This window comes from Orcinus orca, chromosome 8, assembly GCF_937001465.1.
Source record: "Orcinus orca chromosome 8, mOrcOrc1.1, whole genome shotgun sequence".
In the NCBI taxonomy this organism is placed as follows: Eukaryota; Metazoa; Chordata; class Mammalia; order Artiodactyla; family Delphinidae; genus Orcinus; species Orcinus orca.
In genome coordinates, this window is record NC_064566.1 from 44235523 (window position 1) to 44260765 (window position 25243).

Here is a 25243-nt window from a genome sequence, read left to right on the forward strand (position 1 = left end):
AGTTTCCCCTGAAGTGCATGACAGGAGCTGATGAAATGGCCCAGCTTCAAAAGATGGGGATCTCCGGGAACGTGGTCCTAGAGAGGACAGGTGGTCAGAAGTGGGTGGGACTGGGCAGCATCACAATGTCTGTTTCACTCCCAAACCCATTTTCTTTCCACTCCATCGTGCAGTCTCAGCACTGCCCAGACTCTGGAGCAAAAGCAGCTGGGCGAGCCCCCGTGCGGGCTGCTCTCTGAAACGGCTGCCCTCATGCAGGTACTCCTCCTGCTTTCAGCACAGCGGCTTCGGGAGCCTCACAGGCTTGGCTGGGTCTCCAGACGTGCTCATCGTGCCTGCCTGGTGAGCCTGGGCTCGGTGCTCAGCCCTGCGGCCTTGGGTGTGTTAATTGCTCAAAGCTTCGCAAGCTCCTTTCCTGCCCCACTTCCCTCCTGTCTCCGTGAATTAGCATGGAAGCTGTCAGGACCTGAATCGGTAATTCTCTGCTCTCATTAGTGGGCTGCATGTCAAGCACTGTGGGCGTATCTCTGAGACCATATTGTGGCATTTCCTGGATGCCCTCTGTGATCACTGGCAGAACTTTCTGGAAAACAGGTCATGCACAGTGACGCCCAGGCACTCACATGGGGAACGGATGAGCTGAGTGAAAGGTCTCCAGAAACCCATAATTCTTTCTCACAGGGGCCTCCGAGGAAGGGCTCGAGCAAGTAATGGTCAAATTGTACTTATCCAGCCAGACACAGACGCTAACCAATGTGCATGAACGGGGCTCCTGGGCGGGCCGGGCATACACCTTTCAGTTGCTGGCTGGTGGAAAGATCTGGATCATTCCAAGAAAAGGGCCAGAGCAGCTGGGGTTAGAGAGCCACCCGGAGGGACTCTGGGAAGCAGCTGTTTACCAGCGCTGTGAAGGTATCTCAGTGGTTTAACAACTGCTGTGAACCAGTGCAGGCCAACGGAGCAGCCTCCCGGGACCTGAAGTTTCTCCAGTCCTCAAGCCAGACAGTGTATCTCGCCCATGACATGGAGGCGGGGCTGCCGTCAGGAGTATTTCAACGTCAAGTTCTTTTACATCTCTGACCTGCAGTTTCCTCTCATCTATGATGGGAATGATAGAACCTATATCACAGGGCCACTGCGATGGCCTGGCCTCACCACCTGGCAGGGCCAGTGCAATGGAATTGGGGTACAGTGTACGAGGGGATCAGCTCCAGGGGCAAAGGTTTTGCAGCAAACCCCCAAGATTAGTCTGTAGTCCCCTCCTCAGTGGACCTCATTTTTGAGTGCCACTTTGGACAGTACCTTTGGTGATGGTTAGTAGGTGGCACTTTGGCATACGTGCTTGTAGGTTCATAAACTATTTCCAAATCACATGGCCAATCCAGGGCCTTTCAGACTTACAGTCTGCACTGTTGTTCTTCCTTCCCCATCCACAGGCTGTCCCAGGCCTGCTGGGGCCCTGACAGCTCTGGTTCTGGTTCTCCAGTTTCTGCTCTGTAGAGCCACCTGTCCAGAGGCTGAGAGAGACAGTTGGCCATGGGAAGTCCCAAGCAGAGAGGGGCATAGCATGGCAGTGTCTCTCCAGCTGATGGGTTTCCTCAGGCCCCACTGGCTCCCTTCCTGCTCACACCACGTGGTTGTTCGTGGTGAGTCAGGGAAGGCAGAGGAATAGCTCCCCTGCCCGGGCGTTACACAGGTGCCGCTTGAGCCCCGTGTGTGGCTGTCTGGTGAAATGACCCTTCACTGTTCCCTCTCAGCCTCTTCTCCCTAGGACGCAGACAAGCACTAGGGCTGGGTGAAGAATGGGCTGGGACCACAGCCCCTGTGCTGTTCTAAGGATCCTCCAAACACTGGCTCAGCCGCCGGACTGAGTTCACTGTGCCCTGCTCATCTGCGCCATGAATGACCTCTTCCCTTGGGCGCCCTCAGCCCCCTGCATAGACACCTCTCTCTGGTCACCCCCTCAGTTGGTCAGGCATGGCCGAGTAGGACTGAACCCCAGCAGGGGCCACAGCCTGCATCTGCTCCTGGGGTGGGGGGCGGGTCTCATCCCTGGATGAGAGACATCCGTGGGTCTGGCCCCTCACCAGATGTGTCCAGACTCCCCTGGCCCCCTGCAGAGGACCCAGCCAAGGCTCTTGCCTGGGGCCTCTTTACAGCTTCAACTACGTCAGACATGGTCCTCCTTGTAGGTCTGCTTTCTTAGTGGAGAGTGAGGGGAGTTGGGTCTAGGACTGGTTAAGGGGAGGCCACTCTTTGTAGACATGGAAACCCTTCATCTGGGGGCTACACAGCAGCAGCATCTTCCAGAGCTGGGACCTCAGGGCAAGGCCATTCCTGTTTGTAATCTGAACTCAAGAAGTGTCAGTGGAAGAGCACCCCGGTGGGCTGTGAGGCTGTGTGGGTCCTTAGCCGCTGATGGCCACCGAGCTAACATTTATTATGTGCCAGGCACTGTGCTAAGCTCCTTACATGGACCAGCTCATTGAATACACTCCAATAGCCTATGAAGAAGGTACTTTTAGTATCCATTCCACTTTCCAGATGAGGAACCAAAGTGCAGATAAGCTAGACTAAACTGGCAAATGGTCGAGCTGGAGTATGGATTCTGTCTCTACAGCCAGTGCTTGTAAGGAAACAAAATGAATGGATTAGCAGAGGCAAAGCCTCCTTACCTAAGAGATGTCACATGTAAGGTGTAGAGCAGGGGGTCAGTATACTTTTTCTTAAAGGGCCAGAAAGTACGTATTTTCCACTTTGCAAGCCATATGGTCTCTGTCATACCCGGTCTGCCTTCGTAAGCTCTAAAGCAGCTATAGCTAACAGGTAAGCAAGTGATTGTGATGTGTTCCAATAAAGCTTTATTTACATAATAGATGGTGGGCCAGATTTGGCCCTCAGACCATAGTTTGCCACCCCTGGTGCAGAGGAAAGCTTCAATGCCCTTGACAAACTGGGTGACCTCAGATTAGTCATTTAACATCTTCATCTTTGGTTTCCTCTTGTCTAATAACTAACCACTATGGGGTACTTATTAACTGATTTGTTTTAAGATGATGCACTGAGCCCCTTGTAAGAGCCACTTACTGTGCTGGGAGCCAAAGATACAGCAGGGAACAAGACAGAGGTCGTCCTGTTCTCATGGAGTCCACACCTGTGAGCATGACAGAGATAACCTTGGGTAAGGACATCAGCTCGCACCGTGCTCCGCTCAGGCAGAAATTCAACAAATATACCTCTTCCCATTGTCACGCCCCTGACTCATTATTCAGGACCCACTGCTTTCAAGTTTGTTGTCATTTATACCCATACTGAGTAAAAAGGCAGGAGCATGTGGTGGAACCCAGGACTTGAATATGTTTATAATCCATTTTTATGAAACACTGGCCTAATTGTGAATTATAATTTTTTCATTAACTGATCTCATTTTACTTGGTAATATCCATAGGTATGTGCGAGCAGTAAAACTCCATTTCTGCTAAATATTATATGATTCAGTTGATTCACTGATTTAGATTATTACTACCCCCCATTCCAAATGAGTGAGTCATCCATCTTTTGAGAGATAACAAGGACCTTCAAGATCAGATGAGCCCCGTGTTACCCTTCAAGCATACCTAGTTGGGGGGCCAAAGGCAGCCTGAGTTCTAGGAAGGTGCTTTGAGTAGCACCACAGTCCTAAAAGCTCTTGCTTTGTCATAGAAATGCACATGTAGTTTGCATTTTACTCTTTAATACGTCCTAATATGTTTAACATATCCGAGTTTCCTTCTGTATCTTTAAGGAAAATTGGTAACTGAGATGATAGGTCACGTTTGTCTTTGGAATTCACCTCTCTCCAGCCCTTTGCTCTGTAGAGGCAGCGCGGCTTCGTGGTTAGGACTACTGCCTCGGGGGACAGACATCCTGACATTGCACCTCAGCTACTGCACTTCCTTCTGAGTGAACCGGGGCGAGTTTCCCATCCTCTCTGTGCCTCACCTTCATTATCTGTAAAATGGAGACAGTAGCACTTCCCACCTGGTAGGGTGAGTTGAGTCGATATGTGAAAAATGCTTAGAGTAGAGCCTGACTCATGGTAAACTCAGCAAGTGCTAGCCGTGATAGTTATCTCAGGAGTTACGTGGATCTCCAGTCTGGGGTATGTCCCAAGGACATGGCCCCCGAAGAGGAGAGGTGCATACGCATTTTCATCCAGCGCCTGCGAGTCCCAGCTCCATTTACAGAAGCTTTGGCATCTCTCTGACTGAGGTCTCTGGCATCGGCGTGCTCGCTCTGCTTCCAGAATCTTCGGCTCTCTAATTTGCAGGGAGCTACGACAGCTCCATTCTGTCCATGACACCCTCTGCGCACCTCCAGTGATGGGGGCTTCCTCCCCCTGAAGCACCCCTTCCTAGGTGCTGGAAGGGTCCCCCTCTTACTCCTAGGCCTCCTCTGCTTCCCAGACTGGCTCTTCCAAGAGTCCGTCAGGAGGAAGTGGTGGTAAGAGGAAGTGGTCTGCAGCTCTGAGCTCTCCAACCTTGAAGACCATGGAACCCTAACCCCTGGCCAGTCTCGGCCTGTACCTTTAAGTTACCTGGCATAGGTGTGCTTGCACCTACTGGCTCCATACAGACAGCTGAGGGGACTTTGGCAAGTGTGCCAAGCCTGCCTCTCCTGTTCCTATAACCCCCCTTCTGCTTCCTCCTGGTCCCTGTCTCATTCCAGGCTCCTGACTCTGTCTCTTACATCATGTTTATGAGCATGGAAGGCGCCGTCCAGTGACCTTGGCATCTCTATCCAGTTTTTCTGATTGCTGACCTTGAATGGTGGGCCTGACTACCCGTCCCTGGGAACGAATTCCATAGTCTTGACCTGTCGGCCTATGTCCTGGCAAGACCTACCCATTATCGCCATAAAAGAAGGACTTAAATGACCCTCCAGGCTCCTCTTGCTATAGCAACCCTGATTACCATTTGTTGTGCACTTATTCTGAGACAAGTGTTTTATATACATGATTGTATGTAATCCTCACAGATCTTGGGGGTGGTGGGTGGGTATTATTATTCCCACATTACAGGTGGGGAAATCAAGGCGTCAAGAGGTTGAGTGTTTGCTTGTGGTCATGTAGCCAGTGAATGGTGGAGCAGGGATATATTTGAATCCAAGCCTCTGCTCTTATAGGTAATAATGCCTCTTCCATTTTTCTTGGAAGCTTCCAGGAAAACGATGAGCTCTTCTTGACCTGGTGTGAGCACTGCCCCCCACAAAGTCTACCAGGGGTCCAATGAGCAGTGCCCAGAGTGCGTGGAGGTTTGGGGATGGTATGGCTGTCCCCTGTGCCAACGATTCCCTGTCCTGGTGGGCAGAGCCTGAGGCAGCAGGAGGCAGTCTGGCCGAGGGTCCTTGCAGCCAGGTGAATGTCATATGGTGGGACCAGGAAACTCACAGCAGGACCAGACAGTGGAGACAGATGTGGACTGGCAAGAACTGGGCAGGGGAGCAGATGCCCAGCTCGGGGACCTGGATGTGGGACAGGTTCAGAGCTGGCAGGGAATGGGGGTACGATCTGGGGAAAGAGAAGCAGAAGTCCCATTCGCGGGCTGGGACCGGCATCTCTGATGAGAAGGAAGACTGGGAAAGGAGAAGGTTCTAACTTAAAGCCATGGGGCGTCAGGATCACACCCATCGGCTTCCCAGCAGACCCTGTTGGGTATATTTCTATATCCGTTGCGCTAGTGGTTGTTGGGTGGGTGTATGGATGGATAAATGAGTTTGCGGAAGCATGAAGATTCTAGTCTCCCTTCCCCCACCCCTAAAGTTGGGGCTAAGATTGCTTTACCCAAGGCAATGGTGAGGAAGGGAAAGGGGTTGTCATGGCATATGCAGGGGTGCGCTCTGACCCACTGTCTCTTTATCCCTTCTTTCTCCAGAGGCCCCCGCCAAACCTGAGGAGGCAGAGGCTGAGCCCTTCACAGACTCCTCTCTGTTTGCACACTGGGGCCAGGAGCTCAGCCCCGAAGGCCGGCGTGTGGCCCTGAAGCAGTTCCAGTACTACGGCTACAATGCCTACCTCAGTGACCGCCTACCCCTCGACCGGCCCCTGCCTGACCTCAGACCCAGTGGGTGAGCAGAGTCAGTGGCCGGGCCCTTGTTGACCTGCAGGTGGGGGGGTGGGGTCACCACAGTGCTGGGGACAGAGCTAGGACTTGGTGTCTGGACTCCTGGGTCTCTTCCCGGCTTCAGCCAGGGTCTGCCCACTTGGCCTGCATCAGGCAAGTCACTCTCTCCCTACTCCCCCAGCCTCAGTTTCTCCATCTGCTAAGCAGGGGGAAGGCTTTCTTCCATTAGAAATTTGAAGGATTAATAACCTAATTTAATCCTTAAGGGAACGAGAATCATCTGGCATTCCTGTTAATAAGTCATTTTAGCCCAATCAATTGCATTTTTATGAACAATTGTTTTTTCTATAAATTAGTTTTTTAAAGTATCTCCATCTTCTGAGGCTAACAAGTCATTACACCCAGCAGAGAAGTCTGTCTTGACTGCTCTCTTCGTTACAGAAGATGTTCCTTTAAGGTTCAGTTAGAATTTTTATTACTCCTAATTATTAAAAATGTGGGCATGTACCGTAGCTGAGAAAATCTCATTAACTTTTGTGGGCTCCCCACCAACACCTTCTTTTCCCCACTTTCCCCTTATTTTTAAAATTTTCTTAAAAGCTGCAAACCACAGTGAGCTTATATCTGGAGTTTTCAGGAAAGATCTTGCTGCTGGGCTTGGGGGCTGTATTCTTTGGGAAGGAGAGTTCAGTTCAGTTTCATAGACATTTATTGAGCACCTGATGTATGCCATTTAGTTGGGTGTGGTTTTTCTTGGCCCAGGAGAACTTGGCTGGGCTCTAGAGATGAAAGAGCAGCTGAGGATCTACAAGGGGAGAGAAGAGTATTTGTTCATTTAAAGGGTATTTATTGAGCACTTACTATGTGCCAGAATAGTCTAGACCCAGAGATAGAGCAGTGAACAAAACAGACAGGAATCCTTACCCTCAGGGAGCTTGTGTTCTAGTTAGGTGAGGACAGATAATAAACAAAGCAAAGTCACCTATGTAGCAAGTACTGTGGGGAAATGTAAGGTGGAAGAGGGAGATTGGAACAGCCTGGAATAGGAGGAGGGGTTGAATTTTTAATGAGATGGTCAGAGAAGGCCTCACTAAGAAGGTGACATTTGAGCAAAGACCTAGAGGAGATGAGGAAGTGAGCCATGTGGATACTCAGGGGAAAACCTTTCTGGACAGAGGGACCAGCATGTGCAAAGTTCCTGAGGTCAACATGTGCCTGGCATGTTTGAAGAAAAGGAAGGAGGTCCCTGTGGCTGGAACAGAGCAAACTAGAAGGCAGTAGTTGGAGATGAGATCACAGGGGCAACAGGAAGCAGATCAAGTCGGGGTGGGGGGTTGGTAGTTCTCAAACTTGGCTACACATTCAACTCCTCTGGGAGTTTAAAAATAATCCTGATACCAGGCTCTACCCTAGACCAATTGGGCAAGAGTTTCCAGAGGTGGAACTCAGTGCCCATGTTGTTTAGAGTTCTCAGGTGATTGCCATGCACAGCCCAGGTTAACAATTGCAGAGAAGGGCTCTGTTAACTGTTGCAAGGTATGTGACTTTTACCCTGTGAGGGGCTCCATGAGAAGAGAGCCGCATGAAGAGAGACATAGGGTGAGGTCTGGAAGTGTCCCGAGCTCAGGAGCTTCTGTCCCTGTGGAGTTGGGGGTGCATCACCCTCCCAATATGTGGATGTGCTCACCAACCTGGATGCTCTCTGAATTCCATATTTTCAGGATTTTTATGGAGGCATCATTACGTAGGCATGATTGATTACTAACTCATTTTCCAGCCTCTCCCCTCTCTCCAGAGAATGGGGGGGTAGGACTGAAAGTTCCAAACTTCTAATCATGGCTTGGTCTTTCTGGTGACCAGCCCTCATTCAGGAGCCTGCCAAGAATCTTCCTCATTAGATCAAAAGATACTCCTACCTGGGCAGAAGACCTAAATAGACATTTCTCCGAAGAAGACATACAGATGGCCAACAGGCACAGGATAGATGCTCAACATAGCTAATTATTAGAGAAATGCAAATCAAAACTATAATGAGGTAGCACCTCACACCAGTCAGAATGGCCATCATCAAAAAGTCTACAAATAGGGCTTCCCTGGTGGCGCAGTGATTGAGAGTCCGCCTGCCGGTGCAGGGGACACGGGTTCGTGCCCCGGTCCGGGAGGATCACACGTGCCGCGGAGCGGCTGGGCCCATGAGCCATGGCTGCTGAGCCTGCGCGTCCAGAGCCTGTGCTCCGCAACGGGAGAGGCCCACGTACCGCAAAAAAAAAAAAAAAAAAAAATGTCTACAAATAATAAATGCTGGAGAGGGTGTGGAGAAAAGAGAACCCTCCTACACTACTGTTGGGAATGTAAATTGGTGCAGCCACTATGGAGAACAGTATGGAGGTTCCTTAAAAAACTAAAAATAGAACTACCATATGACCCAGCAGTCCCACTCCTGGGCATACATGTGGAAAAGATGAAAACTCTAATTCAAAAAGATACATGCATCCTGATGTTCATAGCAGCACTGTTTACGGTAGTCAAGTAATGGAAGCAATCTAAATGTCCATCGACAGATGAATGGATAAAGAAGATGTGGTGTGTATATATATATCTCTACACACACATATATATGAATGAAGTAATGCCATTTGAAGCAACATGGATGGACCTAGAGATTATCATACTAAGTGAAGTAAGTCAGAGAAAGACAGGTATCATATGGTATCACTTGTATGTGAAATCTAAAAAAAAACAAAGTTATTTATAAAACAGAAATAGGTTCACAGACATAGAAAACAAACGTATGGTTACCAAAGGGGAAAGAGGGGGGAGGGATAAATTAGGAGTTTAGGATTAACAGATACACACGACTATATATAAAATAGATAAACAACAAGGGCCTACTGTATAGCACAGGGAACTATATTCAATGTCTTATAGTAACCTATAATGGAAAAGAATCTGAAAAAGAATAGATATATACATATACGTATAATTGAATCACTTTACTGTATACCTGAAACTAACACAACATTGGAAATCAACTATAATTCAGTAAAAAATTATCTGTTTTGAGAAAAAAAGAGATACTCCGATCACCCAGGAAATTCTAAAGGATTTGGGACCTCTGTGTCAGACACTCCTTTCACTCAGTAAATTACAAAGGATTTAGGGGCTATGGGTCAAAGACTAAATAAATATTGTCAGGAACTGGAGGCAGAGATCAATATATGTATTTCTTACTATTTCACAGTATTATTAGTCTAAGACTAATAATAAATATTGTCAGGAACTGGGGGCAGAGATCAATATACGTATTTCTTACTATTTTATAGTATTATTATTAGTTTCCATTTTACACAAGAGGAAACTGAGGCGCAGAGAGATTATGTAATCTGCCCAAGGTCACTAGTGGCAGAACTGGGATTTGAATTCAGGCAGTCTGGCAATAGAATTTGTGCTTGTAACCGTCACTGTGTTTCACTGCCTTGAGATGTCCATTTGTGTCATTCTACTGGGGATGGGGCCTGCTTTAACAATGTACAGCATGGAGCTGATTGGCTTATCTGGTTCAGGAAGTGGAAGAATTGTTTTAGTGAACCTCAAAGCTGTTATCAAGGCATAGAGTGAAACCTCAGCTATGGCAAATGTTGGGATTTAGAGCAAGGTGGGTCGGGGTACAGGGAGCATCTGGAGAGGAAGCCTCATGCTAAGGACAGTCTCTAGAAGAATCACACCAGGTGTACCTTGCTTCAGTCCCAGCTCCTGTGCCTTTCCTCCTTTTACCTCCTGTTTGCCCTTGGGGATTTCTGCCCCTGGAGGCATCCTTGGATTCTGCACTATTCTTTTCTTTTCTTTTCTTTTTTTTGCGGTACGCGGGCCTCTCACCACTGTGGCCTCTCCCGCTGCGGAGCACAGGCTCCGGATGCGCAGGCCCAGCGGCCATGGCTCACGGGCCCAGCCGCTCCGCGGCATGCGGGATCCTCCCGGCCCGAGGCACGAACCCGTGTCCCCTGCCTCGGCAGGCGGACTCTCAACCACTGCGCCACCAGGGAAGCCCTGCTCTTTGTATTCTTGACTTTGCCAAGTTCTAACCCTGATGCTATGCTCATTGGCTTCATTCCTGGACCAGAAAGTGGGTGTCCCAAATTCTTCCCTACCCTCCCTTCCATCACCTCTGGCTGGGCCCTTATTTTATCTCCTTTCTTGGTAATCTGACCACCTTGTCATCTGGCTGAGAGAGGGCCGAAGTGTGCTCAGCGCCTTATACACAGGACAAGAGGTAACTAGAAGGAAAAAAATACATCCAACTGGTTGCTAGGTAGGCTTCATTAGTTTATTCATCCAATAAATATTTATTGAGCACCAAGTGTGTGCCAGGTACCCAGTAAAGCGTCAGACAGAGAAACCTCAAGGAGCTTACACTGTAGTGGGATCCAGAGTGAAAGGTAATGGGATCAGAAGGCAAGTGATCAGAAAATTTGCAGAGGATCTCCTGCCTCCTTGGGAAGGAGTCATCCATGCAGGTTTCTAGTAAGTCAGGGACTGCACTTGACACCCACAGAAGCCCTGTCCTCCTGGGGCCTCTGCTCAGGGAAGCAGCACTTGGAGGTTGACATCTGCAAGGAACCTCCCTTTACCAGTTTTGGCCACTCTCCCCTGGAGATGGAAGTCATCTCAGGTGGCCCTGACTTGAAGCAGGATTTCGGTTCTCCAACCTGAGGCTGAAGTTAGACCGTGGCAGTGAGAGCGCTGAACCCTAGCCATTAGACCACCAGGGACCAGTGGCCAGTGACAAGGCTCTGGCCCATCAGCTTTGTAGAAATAAATTTCTACAAAGAGACGGAAAGTAGTGAAACAAGTAAAGTGTTTATTGGGAGGAAAAAAGAGTACGTGTGAATAGGCATACACGGGTGGACTCAGAGAGTAGCACCCTCGTGGTAGTTTGACTCACTTATATGGGGCATTTCTTCTGGGTTTCCTTTGGCAGTGATCTTGCTTTGCCTGGTTCTGAGTCCTTATTTGGTTTACATGAGGGTCGTCCCGTGTGCACGCACCCATCTCTTAGCCAAGATGGATTCTGGCGAAGAAGCCTATGGATAGGTTGACATCACTCCCTTCCTGACCTTCAAGGATCTTTTCTGCGCATGTGTAGTCGGGAAGGTCTCCTTGACCTCAAGAGTGAGACATATGTGGTCTCTACCTTTTATCTGGGCGGGACTCAGCTCCTCTCTCCCTCTGGCTCTTTTGGAGTATCTGTCCCCAGGGAACAAACTCCAGCTGCTCAGCCTGAGGCCCATCTATCTCCTGCCTCAGAAGGACATGGGAAATGGAAATGCCAGTTTCATTAGCCTCATCTGGGGTCTTTGATCCATGCAGACAGAGGACGTATTTCCTCCGGGAACCAGGACACTTGGCTTTTGGGGAAGTCAAAGTGCCATTCATTCTTCCTGCATTATATTAATAAGAACAGAGCAGGCCCCTTGGCCATCCAGGTGGGAAGACCCAGGGGAGACAGGACAGTGGTTGCCTCTTCTGGTGAGCCTCCTAGACTTCACCCCACGTGAGGCCTTTGCCAGATCTGGACAGGGGTTTGCCTTCTTGCTTCCTGGGGTGAAAGACACAGGGGCCTCAGGATCGAAGGGGAGAAAGTCTGCATCTCAGTCTGGCTGGACTTTACTGCATCCCTCATGTCCCCAGCTACAAGCTCCAAACATCCCCATGGCTTTCTCTATGTCCCTCCTCCTGCCTCCCAGTGTCCCACCTGCCCCTTCTTATCTGTAGCCTCCAAAATAATCTCCCAGAGGCAAAAAGAGAAGAAGGGGAAGACAAGTCTTGATTGGGGTGTGGACTACATAGGTATATATATTTGTCAAAACGCGTCGAACTACACACTTAAGATCTGTGCATTTCACTGCATATAAATTAAGAGTCAACTTTTTGAAAAGTTATGGTGTGAGAAGGAGATCAAGGAAGTCCTTTGCCTGTGGAATGGAGAGGGAGGATGGAGGCGGCATCTTTAGGGAGGTCACTGAGAAAGTGGGTTGTGATTGTGGGGAAGGAGGATCGTGGAGGGCTAAAGCAAGCTTGCCAGATCAGGACAGGAAGGTAAGGGTGGGCCTCCCACCCCAGTGATGGCGGGTGGGGTAGTTAGCATATTGGTACTCACCAGCTCCACAGCAGCCGGTGCCTGCCTCATTCTTTCCTGCAGGCAGTGGGTATTATTTCCATACAGGGGCCAGGGGATATAAGGGATGAGCCCTTGATCTAGTGGGCATTGGGTATGGGTAGGAACAGGAGGGGCTCGTGGGCTCCGGCTTCAGGGCTGTCACATTGCCATGGCAACTCTATGGCCTACCTCTAAGGTAGCTCAGGTCAGAGCCTCCAGCAGGTATTGCTTCCTGCCTCTTGCTGGCAGATCCTCAGAGGCCCCTGAGCCATCAGTAATGATGTTGCCTTTCTCACCAGCATCCCCTGAGGTCCACATCCCTCCCAGGAGTGAGGGTGGACTGGCTCTTGGGTTGACTGGTAGGTTAAGGCCTGGGGCTTGAGGCACAAGGGGCTGGTAAAGGGGATTGGACTATTTTCTGCAGCCCTAGGTAGGAGCAACTGGGGCAGATCCACACATACCCACCCACAAAGGATCCCTGGGTCCTGAGCTGGAGAGACCCTGTGTGAACATCCAAGTGGAAAGAAGCAGGATGAGATTATAGAAGAGAAAGAATGCAGCCTGGAGCCAGGGCTCTGGGTGCCCCTAGGAGCAGGTTAGGGTCCATCCAAGGTGGCTGTGGGTATTTGCTGCCACCACTATGAGGATGGTCACCAGGTTTGTGTGTGTGGATCGGAGGGCCATGGGGTCTTCATGGTGCAACCTCTAGACAGACATCTGAGATCTCTGAACTTTGGGGGTCAACAGTGCTGTCTTCATGAGTGTGTATGGGAGGCAGGATAATGGCCTCCCAAGGGTGTTCACGTCCTAATCCCTGGAACCTGTGAATATGGTATGTTACACGGCAAAGGAGAATTAAGGTTGCAGGTGGAATTAAGGTTGCTAATCAGCTGACTAAAATGAGATCATCCTGAATTATCCGGTTCGACCCAATGTAGTCACAGGGCACTTGGAAGTGGAAGAATAAGCCAGAGAGATGGCTATGTGAGAAGGACTCAACCAGCCATTGCTGGCTTTGAAGATGGAAAAGAGCCATGAGTGTGGGCAGCCTTTAGATACTGAAAAAGGCAAGAACAGTATCTAACAGATTATCACCTAGAACCTACAGAAAGGAGTGCAGTTCTGCTGATACTTTGATTTTAGCCCAGTGAGACCTTTGTCAGACTTCTGGCCTCCAGAACCAGACGATAACAGATTTGTGTTATTTGAAGTCACCAAGTTTGCGGGACTTGTTTACAGCGGCAGTATTAGTATCAGGACACTATACAGTGGGCCCCTGAGAAGGCTAGAAGGGCTCTGCGCTTGGTTTAATGATCTGCTGTTGCTGTGCTAAAATTCTTAATAATTTTTCAACAGGGGCCACCATATTTTCCTTTTGCACTGAGCCCCACAGGTTATATATCTGGTCCTGGCAGGGAAGAGGGGCGGTTTCAGGTGAGGAGCTGGGACATGATTGCTGGATCATGTCGGGGTTCCTACGCTGGGGCTAAGGATTTACACCAAGAGCCACCACTTGCTCACTTAACGTGGCAGGCACTGTGCAAAATGCTTAATGTCTATGTTGTCCTTTAACTTTATCCTCTCGTCTCTCTGGGGTAGTTATTATTATTTCCATTTTATATAGGAGAATACTGAATATTTACAAGGTTAAGAAACTTGGTCAAGCTCCCACCAGTGGTATGTTGCAGAGCCAGTATTTTTACCTGTGTCTGTGTCTCCAGGACACTACTCAGGCCCCGTGCCCCGCCCTGCCTAGGGGAGCTTTTCTAGTTTGGGATTTTGGCTTTGTGGAGATGACCCAGAAGTCTTTGAAAGATGAGACTTCCATGAGGGCAGCCTCAGGACAAAGGGGGTAAAATCAACACCCTGGGTAACGGTTCTGCTGTTACATCAAAAATGCTGACTAGGGCTTCCCTGGTGGCGCAGTGGTTGAGAGTCCGCCTGCCGATGCAGGGGACGCAGGTTCGTGCCCCGGTCCGGGAAGATCCCACATGCCGCAGAGCGGCTGGGCCCGTGAGCCGTGGCCGCTGAGCCTGCGCGTCTGGAGCCTGTGCTCCGCAACGGGAGAGGCCACAACAGTGAGAGGCCCACGTACCGCAAAAAACAAACAAAAATGCTGACTACACAAACATAGGGAGAAATACTTCTTAACTGGAGCAATCTGGGAAAATGCTTCTGAATCTTAGTTAATTAAACATTTTATGGGCCAATAGTATCACATAGTTGTTCTTAAAGATGATGTAATCTTGAGCTGTATTAATGCCTTAAAATGGGGAGGCAATAGTTTTGTTTTACTCAGATCACAACTGCAGAATTGGATTTTATGGAATATAGAGAAAGTGGCATATGTTTAGAGGAGAACGACTCAGGAGAAGAGCTGAGTAACATGACAAACAGATGAAGTTTTTGCTAGATTATAGAGTGATATGTAGAACCCAATTCCCTGGGATCCAAGGCCAGGTCTGTCACTTACAGAGCTGGTTGACCTCCAGCAAGTTACCTAGCCTCTCTGTGTCTTGGTTTTCCTATCTGTAAATTAGAGATGGTAATACAAAGATTGAATGTGTAATATACATAGAGCTCTTAGAACATTGCCTGACATCATAGTAACTGCTATTTAACTTTTTGCTACTTTTTATCTGGGTCTCTGATTTGTAAAAGAGATGGCCTGGGGGACATGGTCATGACTTTACCAGAAACACCACAAAGCGCACAAGGAGCCACACGGGACAAGCCTTCCACCCTGGCACTAGGTGAGGAGGGCCAGGTAGGCAGTGTAGGACAGAGTGATTTCTCCCCAGCACCAGCGTTCTGGGCATCAGAGGCCGGAGCAAGGCTCTGCTGGAGAGCAAAGACGCCCCGTCCTCCTTTTTCCCACCTGTCGGACCTGCCTTCCCTTTACCCCACGTTCCTCAGCTCTCCTTGCCGCTGGCCTGGCCCGCTCACCCACAAACTTCCCACAAGGAGATGCTCGGTCCTTTGTGTGATTTTTCCACCAGAGCCAGCTGACTTTTATTCCCTGGGTGGCAGTCCATGTAGTCCCAGGGACCCCATTTTCCCTGGATTTCTAAGATGTTTTAGGAACAAATGGTCCCCCTGCTTCCCGTTGGCTGTTTACATTTTAATTGATTCATTTCTCTCTTGTTCCCCTTACAATCTACATCTGACATAGCAGATCCTTTCTGTAAATCAACAGAGTCCCCTTGCAGAACTTCTGCCTCTGCTTGAAAGCTGGACATTTTGATGATCACATCTACTTAGAAGTTTACCTATAGTGATTCCAGTGTCAGATGCTCTTCCAGGATCAGGCTGTGGCCCATTTCTTTTGCCTTGCAGAGTGTGAAAACTCCTGTTCTCAGATGTCCATTGTCTCCTCCACATCTCAGCCAGACGTGGCCTCCTGCCAGGCCCCCGAAGCCCCTGCCTACACTAGGTAGCCCCACTAGCTCCATGTACCCTCTGGCTTATTGGATGATCTGGGCTTATTGCTGTGGTCAGGCAGGGAGTATGTGTTCAACTCCATGATTCCCATTCTGTCAGGACGCAGTGGGATTCCCACCCACAAAGCTTTCCCGGGCCTGCATTCATTCTACTGTCTGCTATTCGAGCATTGATTCATTTGTTCGTTCAGCCAGATAGCCGGTGCTTTCTGAGTTTGTACTCTGTGCTGGACACTGTGTGAGGCACAAGGGGGACCTGGTGAGCAAAGCAGATATGGTGTTGACCTCATGCAGCTTGTAGTTGAATGGAGACACTGACGTCTGTTAAATAACCACGTAAAAACACGTTGCCATAGCATATAAGAAAAGCGAAAGAGGCTGTGAGAGTCTAGCAGGGGGATCCGATCCCAGTCCAGGAAGTGCAGTGGGTCTTCCTTCGCTAGGGTAGGTGTGCTCTCATGGAAGAAGGCACTCAACTCACTCAAATGACCACAGATGGCTGGAATTCTTTGTAGGCCAGTGTCTACGCAGTCACATAATCACACCAGCAGAAGCCACCTATCCAGGCTCTGGAGGAGGGCAGCGTGGCTCAGGACATCCTGCACAGGCTCGAGTCTGCATCCTCTCTGTTCATCTCTTAGCGTGCCGTGTCTCTAACAGTGACTGTCCACGTCTGCAGCTCACTCAGTGACAGTGTTCTGTTTCCTCCCCCATCATTTCTGCTTCCGTCTTCTTAGGGTACCTCATGTTCAACCTCCCCATGAGAAAGGGCTTGATAGGACTGCTGGTCCTTCTTCAATATTATGAGATCCGGCTATAAGAGCTCCTGGGCTACACTGCTCTGTACACTGACTGCCAGCCCGTCGATAGCTACCTGGGGCTCAGGAAGCAGTCTCTGGTCCCATGAGTTGTGGGCGGAATGGTGAGGCCACCTGGCAGAGGACACAGACAGCTTCATACAAGGAGTATATATGGGGAGGGTTTATCTCAATGGGAGCAATGGTACAAGGAGACAATTGGAGGCTTCACGTGCCCAGTAGTATTTTATCACGTTAGTCCACATCATCCCATTAGACACACTACATCTGCCCCATCTTTCATCAGAGTTGACCTGGAGTGACTTTCATTTTGCCCCTCCCTCCACCAGGTCTTTGGGTTATCACAACACCAGTGTCTGGACAGATGAATCTCTGGGTGGGTGTGGAAAGAAGGTACGGACCCTAGTTTAGCGGAGACCATGAGTACTGGCTTTGGAGGCAAATGAGCCCAGGTGTAAGCCCTGGAAGATAACTTACTGCCTCAGCCCTATTTCCCTCATCTGTAAAATGGGGATAAAATGTTTACTATATAAGACTGTTTCCTAAAGTTCAGAGCGGGGAAAAAAGAGTAAAAACATCTGTATATCTCTTAGCATGGTTTATGGCAAATCATAAGCACTCAGTAAATGGAAATTAGTACTATTGTTACTTCCAGATATTCTGTGAGGAGTCCTGGGCAGTAGGGGTAGCTGTACCGTGCAGTCTCTGAGCTCCAGAGGTTGTGGTGATAGAGATGCCAGGCACAGGGAGTGGAAGTCTCGACTGCACTCGTGCCCAGTGAGAACCCCCATATTGCCCTCATCTTCGGCTCTCATTAAGCCCAACAGACTGGTCGCTGGCAGGCTGGGAGCCTATCTAATCTGGAAGAAGCCAGAAGTGTACCCAAGTGAGGCCAGAGAACGATCAAGCAGGTCCTGTGGGTACAGGTAGAAGGGTGGAGGCCACAGTGAGGACACAGATAGCTGTAAGGGACAAGAAGCCACTGCCGATCCCAGGTTTATGCCCCAGGTGGTTAACGGTCCAGCTGAGCCCTTGTGTGCTGCCCACAGGTACAGGGTAGAGCCTCTCTAGGAGAAACCTGGGAAGAAAGAGGGGCTCCGGGCACTCAGGGGAGTGGGTACCTGGGAGTGTTGTCTTCTCTCTGTTTGGTCCAGGGCGGTCCCTCCTCCACTCCCAGCATCCAGGCATAGTTGGACCTGGTTCCCTGTGCACATTGGCCGGCAGACCACAGCGCACATTCTGCTTTGATCTTCGCTCTGGAAGAGGTCAGGCAGCCTCCACGAGTCATGCTCTGATGGACCGGGAGCTCGTAGATTTGCTGAGGTCACAGGGAGGAGAGAATCCATCGGTCCAATATGGGGGTGTCTGTCTGCTGCCCCGGGTGGTACCCAGTGGCAGAGCGCCTGTCTCGGCCTTCCTTAGTCTGCTACTGCTTCCCTGCCTCTCGCGGGTAGTGGCAGCACTAAGGCTTTTGATATAAACTTGCCTCATAAACAGCTCCAAACCGTGTCAGGGAGCTCTGCTGGGAGGCTCCCTACATAGCCACTTCCATACCCGCACCACCTCTGTGTGCAGAGATGGATGTAGTTGACTTTATCATGACCATCAGTCCCGGCTTATTAGACAGCCATAGTACTCTCCTCTCAGAAATGCCTTGTTTTTATCTCTAGTGGAAAATGGCTCGACTTTGAACAAGAATAAAATAAAAAGGGAACTTTTATGGTTAATTTTACAGGAGAGTGTACCTCTTCTCAAAATGTGTAAGGGACCAGTCTGGTACAGTCAGGCTTTCTCAAGGAGCACCAATAGGGAAGGGCAAGTTACACCTGGTGGTTCCTCCGATTCTCATGTCCCCTGGCCCTTCTCTGGAGAGGCAAGCGGAGAAGGGGAGGACAGAGGCAGACACCAGAGCAGGTGGGGGCAGCAGGCTCTGGGAGCAAAGGCTGTGCTGGCCAGACCCAGGAGGATGCAGGTGCTGGGGGAGAACATCTCAGTGTGTGAATATGAGAGGCACAGCCCTCGGGCAGAGGCTGGTTCTGGTTTGTGGGCGAAGTGGCCGGACTCGGGAACAGAATTGCTGGGCTCGGGTCTGGAACAACCCTCTTGGACGTGTGTTTCTTTGGAAGGCCTTGGGCTGCCCCGCTGCAGGCAGGCTTCTGTCCTGAGTTCAGTATCCGGCAGTGATGATGGTGAGTGTGACCGGCAGGTGTGCAGACATCTCACCTGACGTGCTGTTCTTCCCCCCTCTTTTGGCCTCTCCTCTCAGCCATGTAAGTTCTGCTTTGATGTTGAAACAAAGGTTGCAGTCATACTGTGTGAATGTGTGTGTGTTGGGGACTTTGAAAAGGATGCTATCAGTTCATTCAAGAGATGCAGGCTGAATGCCTGTTGATGGCCAGGAACAGTGCCCGGCAGAGGGCATGCAGTCGTGAACAATATCTGTCCCTACCATCAGGAAGCTGTGGTCTAGTCATAGGATGACCAACCCATCCCAGTGTGCTTGGGACTCTCAGTGTTGAAACTGGGAGAGTCCTGGGCAGACGGATGAAGCTGGTCACCCTGCCTAGTCACAACAGTGGTAAGGGGATGTATGTGTCTTGTGGCATTTGGTGACGACCAGGCACTGGCTAGGAGGGAGAGAAAGTTTGCAAGCTATTTCTTTAGTGAGACATCTTCCATTCACCACATGTGAGATAGAAGATCCTGAACTGTACCGAGAAGACACCTCTGATCATTGCTTCTACCTCCCTTAATCTGTGACAAGATATGGAGAGCAGGAAAGTGGCTTGCCCAGGATTACGCAGCAAGTCGGGGCACAGCTGGGTCAGCATCTGGGTGGCTCTATTCGTCCCCCTCCCCTGCAATGTTCTCTCCCTATAAACTATCCCACCTCGTCTTTCTTAACTTGCCTACCCTTCACCTGCCTGCTCACGCAGACCCAGGTTTAGGTTAGATGCCATGAGGTGTGGAGAAAAAGCACCGTGGCTATTCCTGGGAGGGCCCTGAGTGGCTCCCAGGAGAGAAGGGGAGGAAGGAAGGATTTTAGGAGGTCAGGACATTTGGCCTGGAGGGATCACTTAGTTACAGTGCAAAGGAACTGAGAGCCTGCTGGAGACTGAAGGTGAGCAGTTGGGGCCACAGATCCAGGGGAGGGAGGGTGGAAGAGGAAGGGCCTGCTGGTGGGAGAGGACCTGACTCCCCTTCAGAGGGAGGAGGTTTGTATGAAAAGAGCATGCTGAGATCAGTGGCACGCATGTGAAATTTAGGCCTTATGCAGGCATATCTTGTCTTACTGTATTTCACTTTACTGTGCTTCGCAGATACTGCATTTTCTACAGATTGAAGGTTTGTGTTGTCAAATGATGCTTAGCATATATTAGCAATAAAATATTTTTAATTAAGGCATGTACATTGGTTTCTTTTGGACATAATGCTATTGTACACTTAATACACTACAGTGTAGTAGAAACATAATTTTAAATGCACTGGGAAACCAAAGTATTTATGTGACTCACTGTATTGCAGTATTTGCCTTATTTCAGTGGTCTGGAACCGAACCCGCAATATCTCCCAAGTATGCATGGATAAAATAAATAAACCTGTTAGTTTTGTTCAATTCCAAAAACCTACTCTATGCCACATCCTGGCTTAAGGTTGGGAGCTAGTACAGTAGCAAAATAAAGTCCCTGCTCTCAGGGAGGGTCATTATAGTAGAGGGAGACAGGCAATAAACACACACAAATGTGATGCGCTTTCCTAGGTGTTCTGTTCAAAAGGGCTGTTAAGTAACAACCTTGTTCGAAAGAGTCTTTCATGCGAAAATAGTGATCAACAGAGTTTAGCTTGTAAAACAAAAGTAACGTTTCTACTCTGCTCACAGAAAGATCTTCAGGAGACAGATCCTAGACACAGCAGCTGCTCAAGCCATCAGGACGGCCGTGGCCGTTACTGGGAGGCATTCAACTTGGTCTCCTTGGAAGGCGGAAATGGAGTGGTTGGGCTGAGAATTAAGAAGGGAAGAGAGGAGGAGAAGGCAGTTAACCCCTAACCCTGGAAAAGACTTGAGAACCACCGGAATCTTCAGATAGTGAGGCTCTGAGAACTCAGAGGAAACCCCTGGAGAAGTGGGGACAGACGTAGGGTCACAGTCTTCATGCTGGTGGAGTTAGTGGGGTGGACAGTGAACTGACAGTGTACTGATATATTGACCTTATTAGGAGCTGTTCATTACACTTTCATAAAAGAAAAATAAAGGTCATGTGCTAGTAGTCTGACCATATAAAGGATTTTTTTTCTTGGTGGTACACGGGCCTCTCACTGTTGTGGCCTCTCCCGTTGCGGAGCACGGGCTCCAGATGCGCAGGCTCAGCGGCCATGGCTCACGGGACGAGCCGCTCCGCGGCATGTGGGATCTTCCCGGACCGGGGCACGAACCCATGTCCCCTGCATCGGCAGGCGGACTCTCAACCACTGCGCCACCAGGGAAGCCCTAAAGGATTATTTTTAAACTGCAGTTAGCAAGTAGGTTGCATGTTAATACTTCTGTCAGTCTCCATGCTTAAGGAAAGGCCAGCTGCTGGTCTTGATAACCATAAATAAGCACTAGCCAGAAGCATTGTTTGACTGTTAACCAGCAGCCTTTTAATTTCTGTTATCACAATACTGTTCACAACAACAAGAAATTTTTGGAAAGGGTCTGTTAAGCTTAAGGAGTCGTTCCAGTTGCTCCTTCATTTAAGTCCCTCCCTCCACCTCCTCATCTCCTCCTGCCCTTTGCTGCACTTCCATGAGCTGGTTCCCTCCATCACCTCCTCTCCAGTCACAGCACGGTTCCCTTCGCCCCACTGGGACTTTGCACAGCTCACTGTGGCGTGCCATGTGAGTTTCTGGTCAGACCTCTCCCCTCACAGAGCCCTTCCCTAAGCACTCCTTCTAGAACAGCTGCCAGGGCATCACGCTATCCGCCAACCCCGCGTTACTTTTCATCTCAGCACTTATAGGAAGTTGTATCATTTGTTTGCTTCCATGTTCACCTGCTTCCCCCATCAAAGCATAAGCTCCATGAGGACAGGCCCTTTGTCCGTGTCCTGCTGTACCCTCAGTGCAGTACCTATCTCATGGAAGAAACGCAATAAATCTCTATTCCGTTAAATACAGCAGTGTATGAATTCTACACCAATCTGTTAACCTGATGGCTTTGCTCAAGTTCTAAGTATGAAGCAGATTTGGGTAAACGCTTGATTCTTTCCCTTCCCCCACCTATCTTTGGTGAGAGAAAAGGAGAGCTGGAAATAGAATGGGAGAAGTTTCTGTAAATTTCCGGTAACCACAGAGACAGTGATTTTAGTTTATTAATCTCCGGCTCTTAAGCAGGCTGGGACCCCACTGTGATTTCTCTAAAATTGCTCAGTGCTGGTTATCCTGTAGCCTTCCTCATTAAGGAAGAACAGACCCGTCCCTATCCTGCAGCACTTTAGTTACTGACGAGCAGAAGCCCTGTGCTATTATGCTCATTATTGCATGTTCTCACCTGGCTGCACCTCCCACTTTGGAGCAATGCAACATGGTCACCAGCCTTGAACCCCTGGAACCATCAGTGGCCTGATCAAACCTGTCCCTGGGAGCAGGCAGCCTCTTTTCTGAGCCCAGGACCTGGGACAGGGCTACAGTTGCTGCTTTCTCCTTTCATTCAAGTATCCTGAAGATGGGAGCTCAGTGCCTTCTGAAACAGTATTTAGGGACCAGCAGTGATTTCCTACCCATAAAGGCAACGTTTGCAACGGAAGGAAATGACATGCCCTTGGGAACCATAGCACTTCTTATGGTCTGGCCTCTTGATGGGATCTGATTTTAGGGTTGCATGTTCCTCCTCCCGTGGAGAATGGCGCGCAGACTTTTACGATCTTGCCTCCTGTGCTTTGGATAAGAGACCTCCAAATGGCTTTAGGGTTTCAGTGGAGCTAGGGAGGCAATGGCCAGTTAGAGGCAGTCTCTCCCCTGACCACTTCTCCCTGAAGGAAGAACCCCGGTATAGATGTAAGAAGACCGGAGTTGAGATGCCATCTTGACAGCTGACACATGGCGGGGACCTAGCCTATCCGAGCCTTAGTGTCTTCATCTGTGAAGCGAGGTTGGAAGTGTCCTTCCAGTCCTCTAGTGTGTTGAGCCGCTGACTCTGGCTTCAACCTTTTCTGGAGGCTGAATCCCTGAGATAAGTGAGAGGTGGGAGAGGCCCCAGGCAGTGTGATTTCTGGAATGAGGCAGAGTGGCTTCTGGCAGTAGGAGTCTCTGGAAGGAGACATATTTTTCTCCTGAGGCAGGTCATCTAAGGTCTGGCCTCACTTAGGCACTGGCTGCCAGTTTGGAAAAACTAAGACTTTCATTGGTTGCGTTTCCCATCCTACTGGATTTAGAAATATGGAGTCATTCTTCCAATAAACACTCAGTGACTGCCTGCCGGGTTCCGGGCCCTGCACTAACGGTACAACTGTTCAGTTGGGGGAGTCACTGACACATTCAGACTCTGTAGTGGGGCAAACCGGTTTCAGTGGTTGAGGGCCTGTCTGCTGTACACTTAGGGCTTATCTTAAGTATATCAAGAAAAAGACCCTGGGAAGAATCTGGACTCCCGAGTCCTCCAGCAAAGCTGGAGCCAAGACGTGGGTGGGCCAGCACTCGGGGGGACCTCAGCCGAGTCAGCGACAGATCTAAGTGCCCGGCTGCTCTTCTTTCCAGGTGCCGCAACCTCTCATTCCCCAGCAGCCTCCCAGAGGTGAGCATCGTGTTCATCTTCGTCAACGAAGCGCTCTCCGTGCTGCTGCGCTCCATCCACTCAGCCATCGAGCGCACACCTCCGCACCTGCTCAAGGAGATCATCCTGGTGGATGACAACAGCAGCAATGGTGAGTGCCTGGCTCCCTGCCCCGTGCGTACATCTGAGCGGAGGCGCCAGCCTCTGTTCGGGGTTCTCATTTTCTTGAGGCTCTCCACGGATCTCCCTTCTCTGGGATGTTGCCTCAAAGAGCAGAGATTCATGATGGTCATCGCTCTGGAAGGTTCACTCCACAGTTGCACCCTCTCCACACTCCAGAGGGGCCTGGTCCCCAGGCTTTCCCTCACTGGCTGTCAACTGTCTCCCCCAACATCCTAGTGCAGTATGATAAGATAAATAGCCGTGACGTCTATCCCCTCCATGTACACAGTGAACATTTCCAGTGACTCTTTTCTGTGAAGCATCATTTCATTTTGCTGCATGGCTTGGCCTTTGCCTGGAAGCTTGTCCATTGGTGTTGGTGGTGATGATGGTGGAGGTGTTGATGGTGCCGGTGGTGGTGGCCATAGTGGTCTTGATGGTGGGGATGGTAGAAGACGTACCATGCAACGACAGCAACAGAGCTGTTGAAAGTCTAACCTCTTTTCTGGACGCCCTGTTCCTCATTCCATCTGGCCTGAGCAAAGCCCCAGGTGGCCAGCAAGCCCTTGTTGAAGCCCTCACGTCACATCTCGCTTTCTCCGGCTACTACCAGCTACCTCTTTCCCTTGGTGCGTATTCCATGGCTTCTGACTCCTCCCACATATACCATCCCCATAATATTCTCCAAGCTTAGAGACCATGTATTGAGACAGTTTAGGAACCAATGCTCTTGGGCTTCCCTGGTGGCGCAGTGGTTAAGAATCCGCTTGCCAATGCAGGGGACACAGGTTCTTGCCCTGGTCCGGGAAGATCCCACATGCCGCGGAACAGCGAAGCCCCTGCGCCACAACTACTGAGCCTGCGCTCTAGAGCTCACGAGCCACAACTACTGAAGCATGTGCGCCTAGAGCCCGTGCTCTGCAACAAGAGAAGCCACTGCAATGAGAAGCCCGCACACCGCAACGAAGAGTAGCCCCCGCTCGCCACAACTAGAGAAAGCCTGCGAGCAGTAACGAAGACCCAACGCAGCCAAAAATACATAAATTAAATAAATAAATAAATTTTTAAAGAAAGGAGCCAGTGCTCTTGATAGGACCATTAATATGAATGTTCTATGGATAATTCATGACTTTAAAAAATAGACCGCTGGGTCACAGGACCACAGAGTCACTGAGCCTGTGTTATCTTTAACGTTTTCTCTGATGTCAGGTAGTAAATTTCCCAGTGAGTCCGTTGCTGTCATGAGAAGTTCAGATGAGCAGTTAGTGTTTTGTTATCAATTAAAGCTGAAACATATCAGATAACTGAAATATTTTTAATCTTAATAAGCAAATTTTCTTTTTCATTTTATTATCATGTACAAGCGAGTGTAGAGGCAATGCTGTGAAGGGGATTTGAGAGCTTTCTGAAGGGCAGTGCTTACGAATGAGAGCTTTAGTTCTCATTGTTCCATGGACGTGAAGGAAGGAAAAGGCTCCTAAGGGTGGCAGCGAATAGGCAGTGTAGTTTTAAAGGTGATGGTCTATTGTGAGGGAGACCTCGAGCAGCTACCTACCATCACCTCGCTTGGGTCCAAGGAGTGGAGAAAGCGCCATTCCCCAGTGGCTAACACCACAACAGCGTGACTAGGCTGCCCGTGTACCCTACCTTGCTCTACCCGTGCCGGCTGGCCCCCTCACCTCTTACACTGTAAGGAGGCCAGGGATGGAAGAGCCATCCTTCCAAGCAAGAGGCATCCCCAGGCTCCATCCTCACATCACAAAAGAAAGAACGAAGCATCAGGAAGAAGGAAATCTTGAAGCCTTTCATTTCTT

At 49.7% G+C, this 25243-nt stretch overlaps 1 protein-coding gene across 4 annotated transcripts in view; it reads left to right on the forward strand.

The window, feature by feature from the left end:
* The window catches only part of GALNT18 (polypeptide N-acetylgalactosaminyltransferase 18), a 354448-nt gene that overhangs the window by 159689 nt on the left and 169516 nt on the right, over positions 1–25243 (forward strand). For all 4 annotated transcript variants that reach the window (XM_049713591.1, XM_033404508.2, XM_004279183.3 and 1 more), the window contains 2 exons: positions 5913–6105; positions 23252–23418. In XM_049713591.1, coding sequence (XP_049569548.1) covers positions 5913–6105; positions 23252–23418 — 360 coding nt within the window. The remainder of the gene's footprint in view (positions 1–5912; positions 6106–23251; positions 23419–25243) is intronic.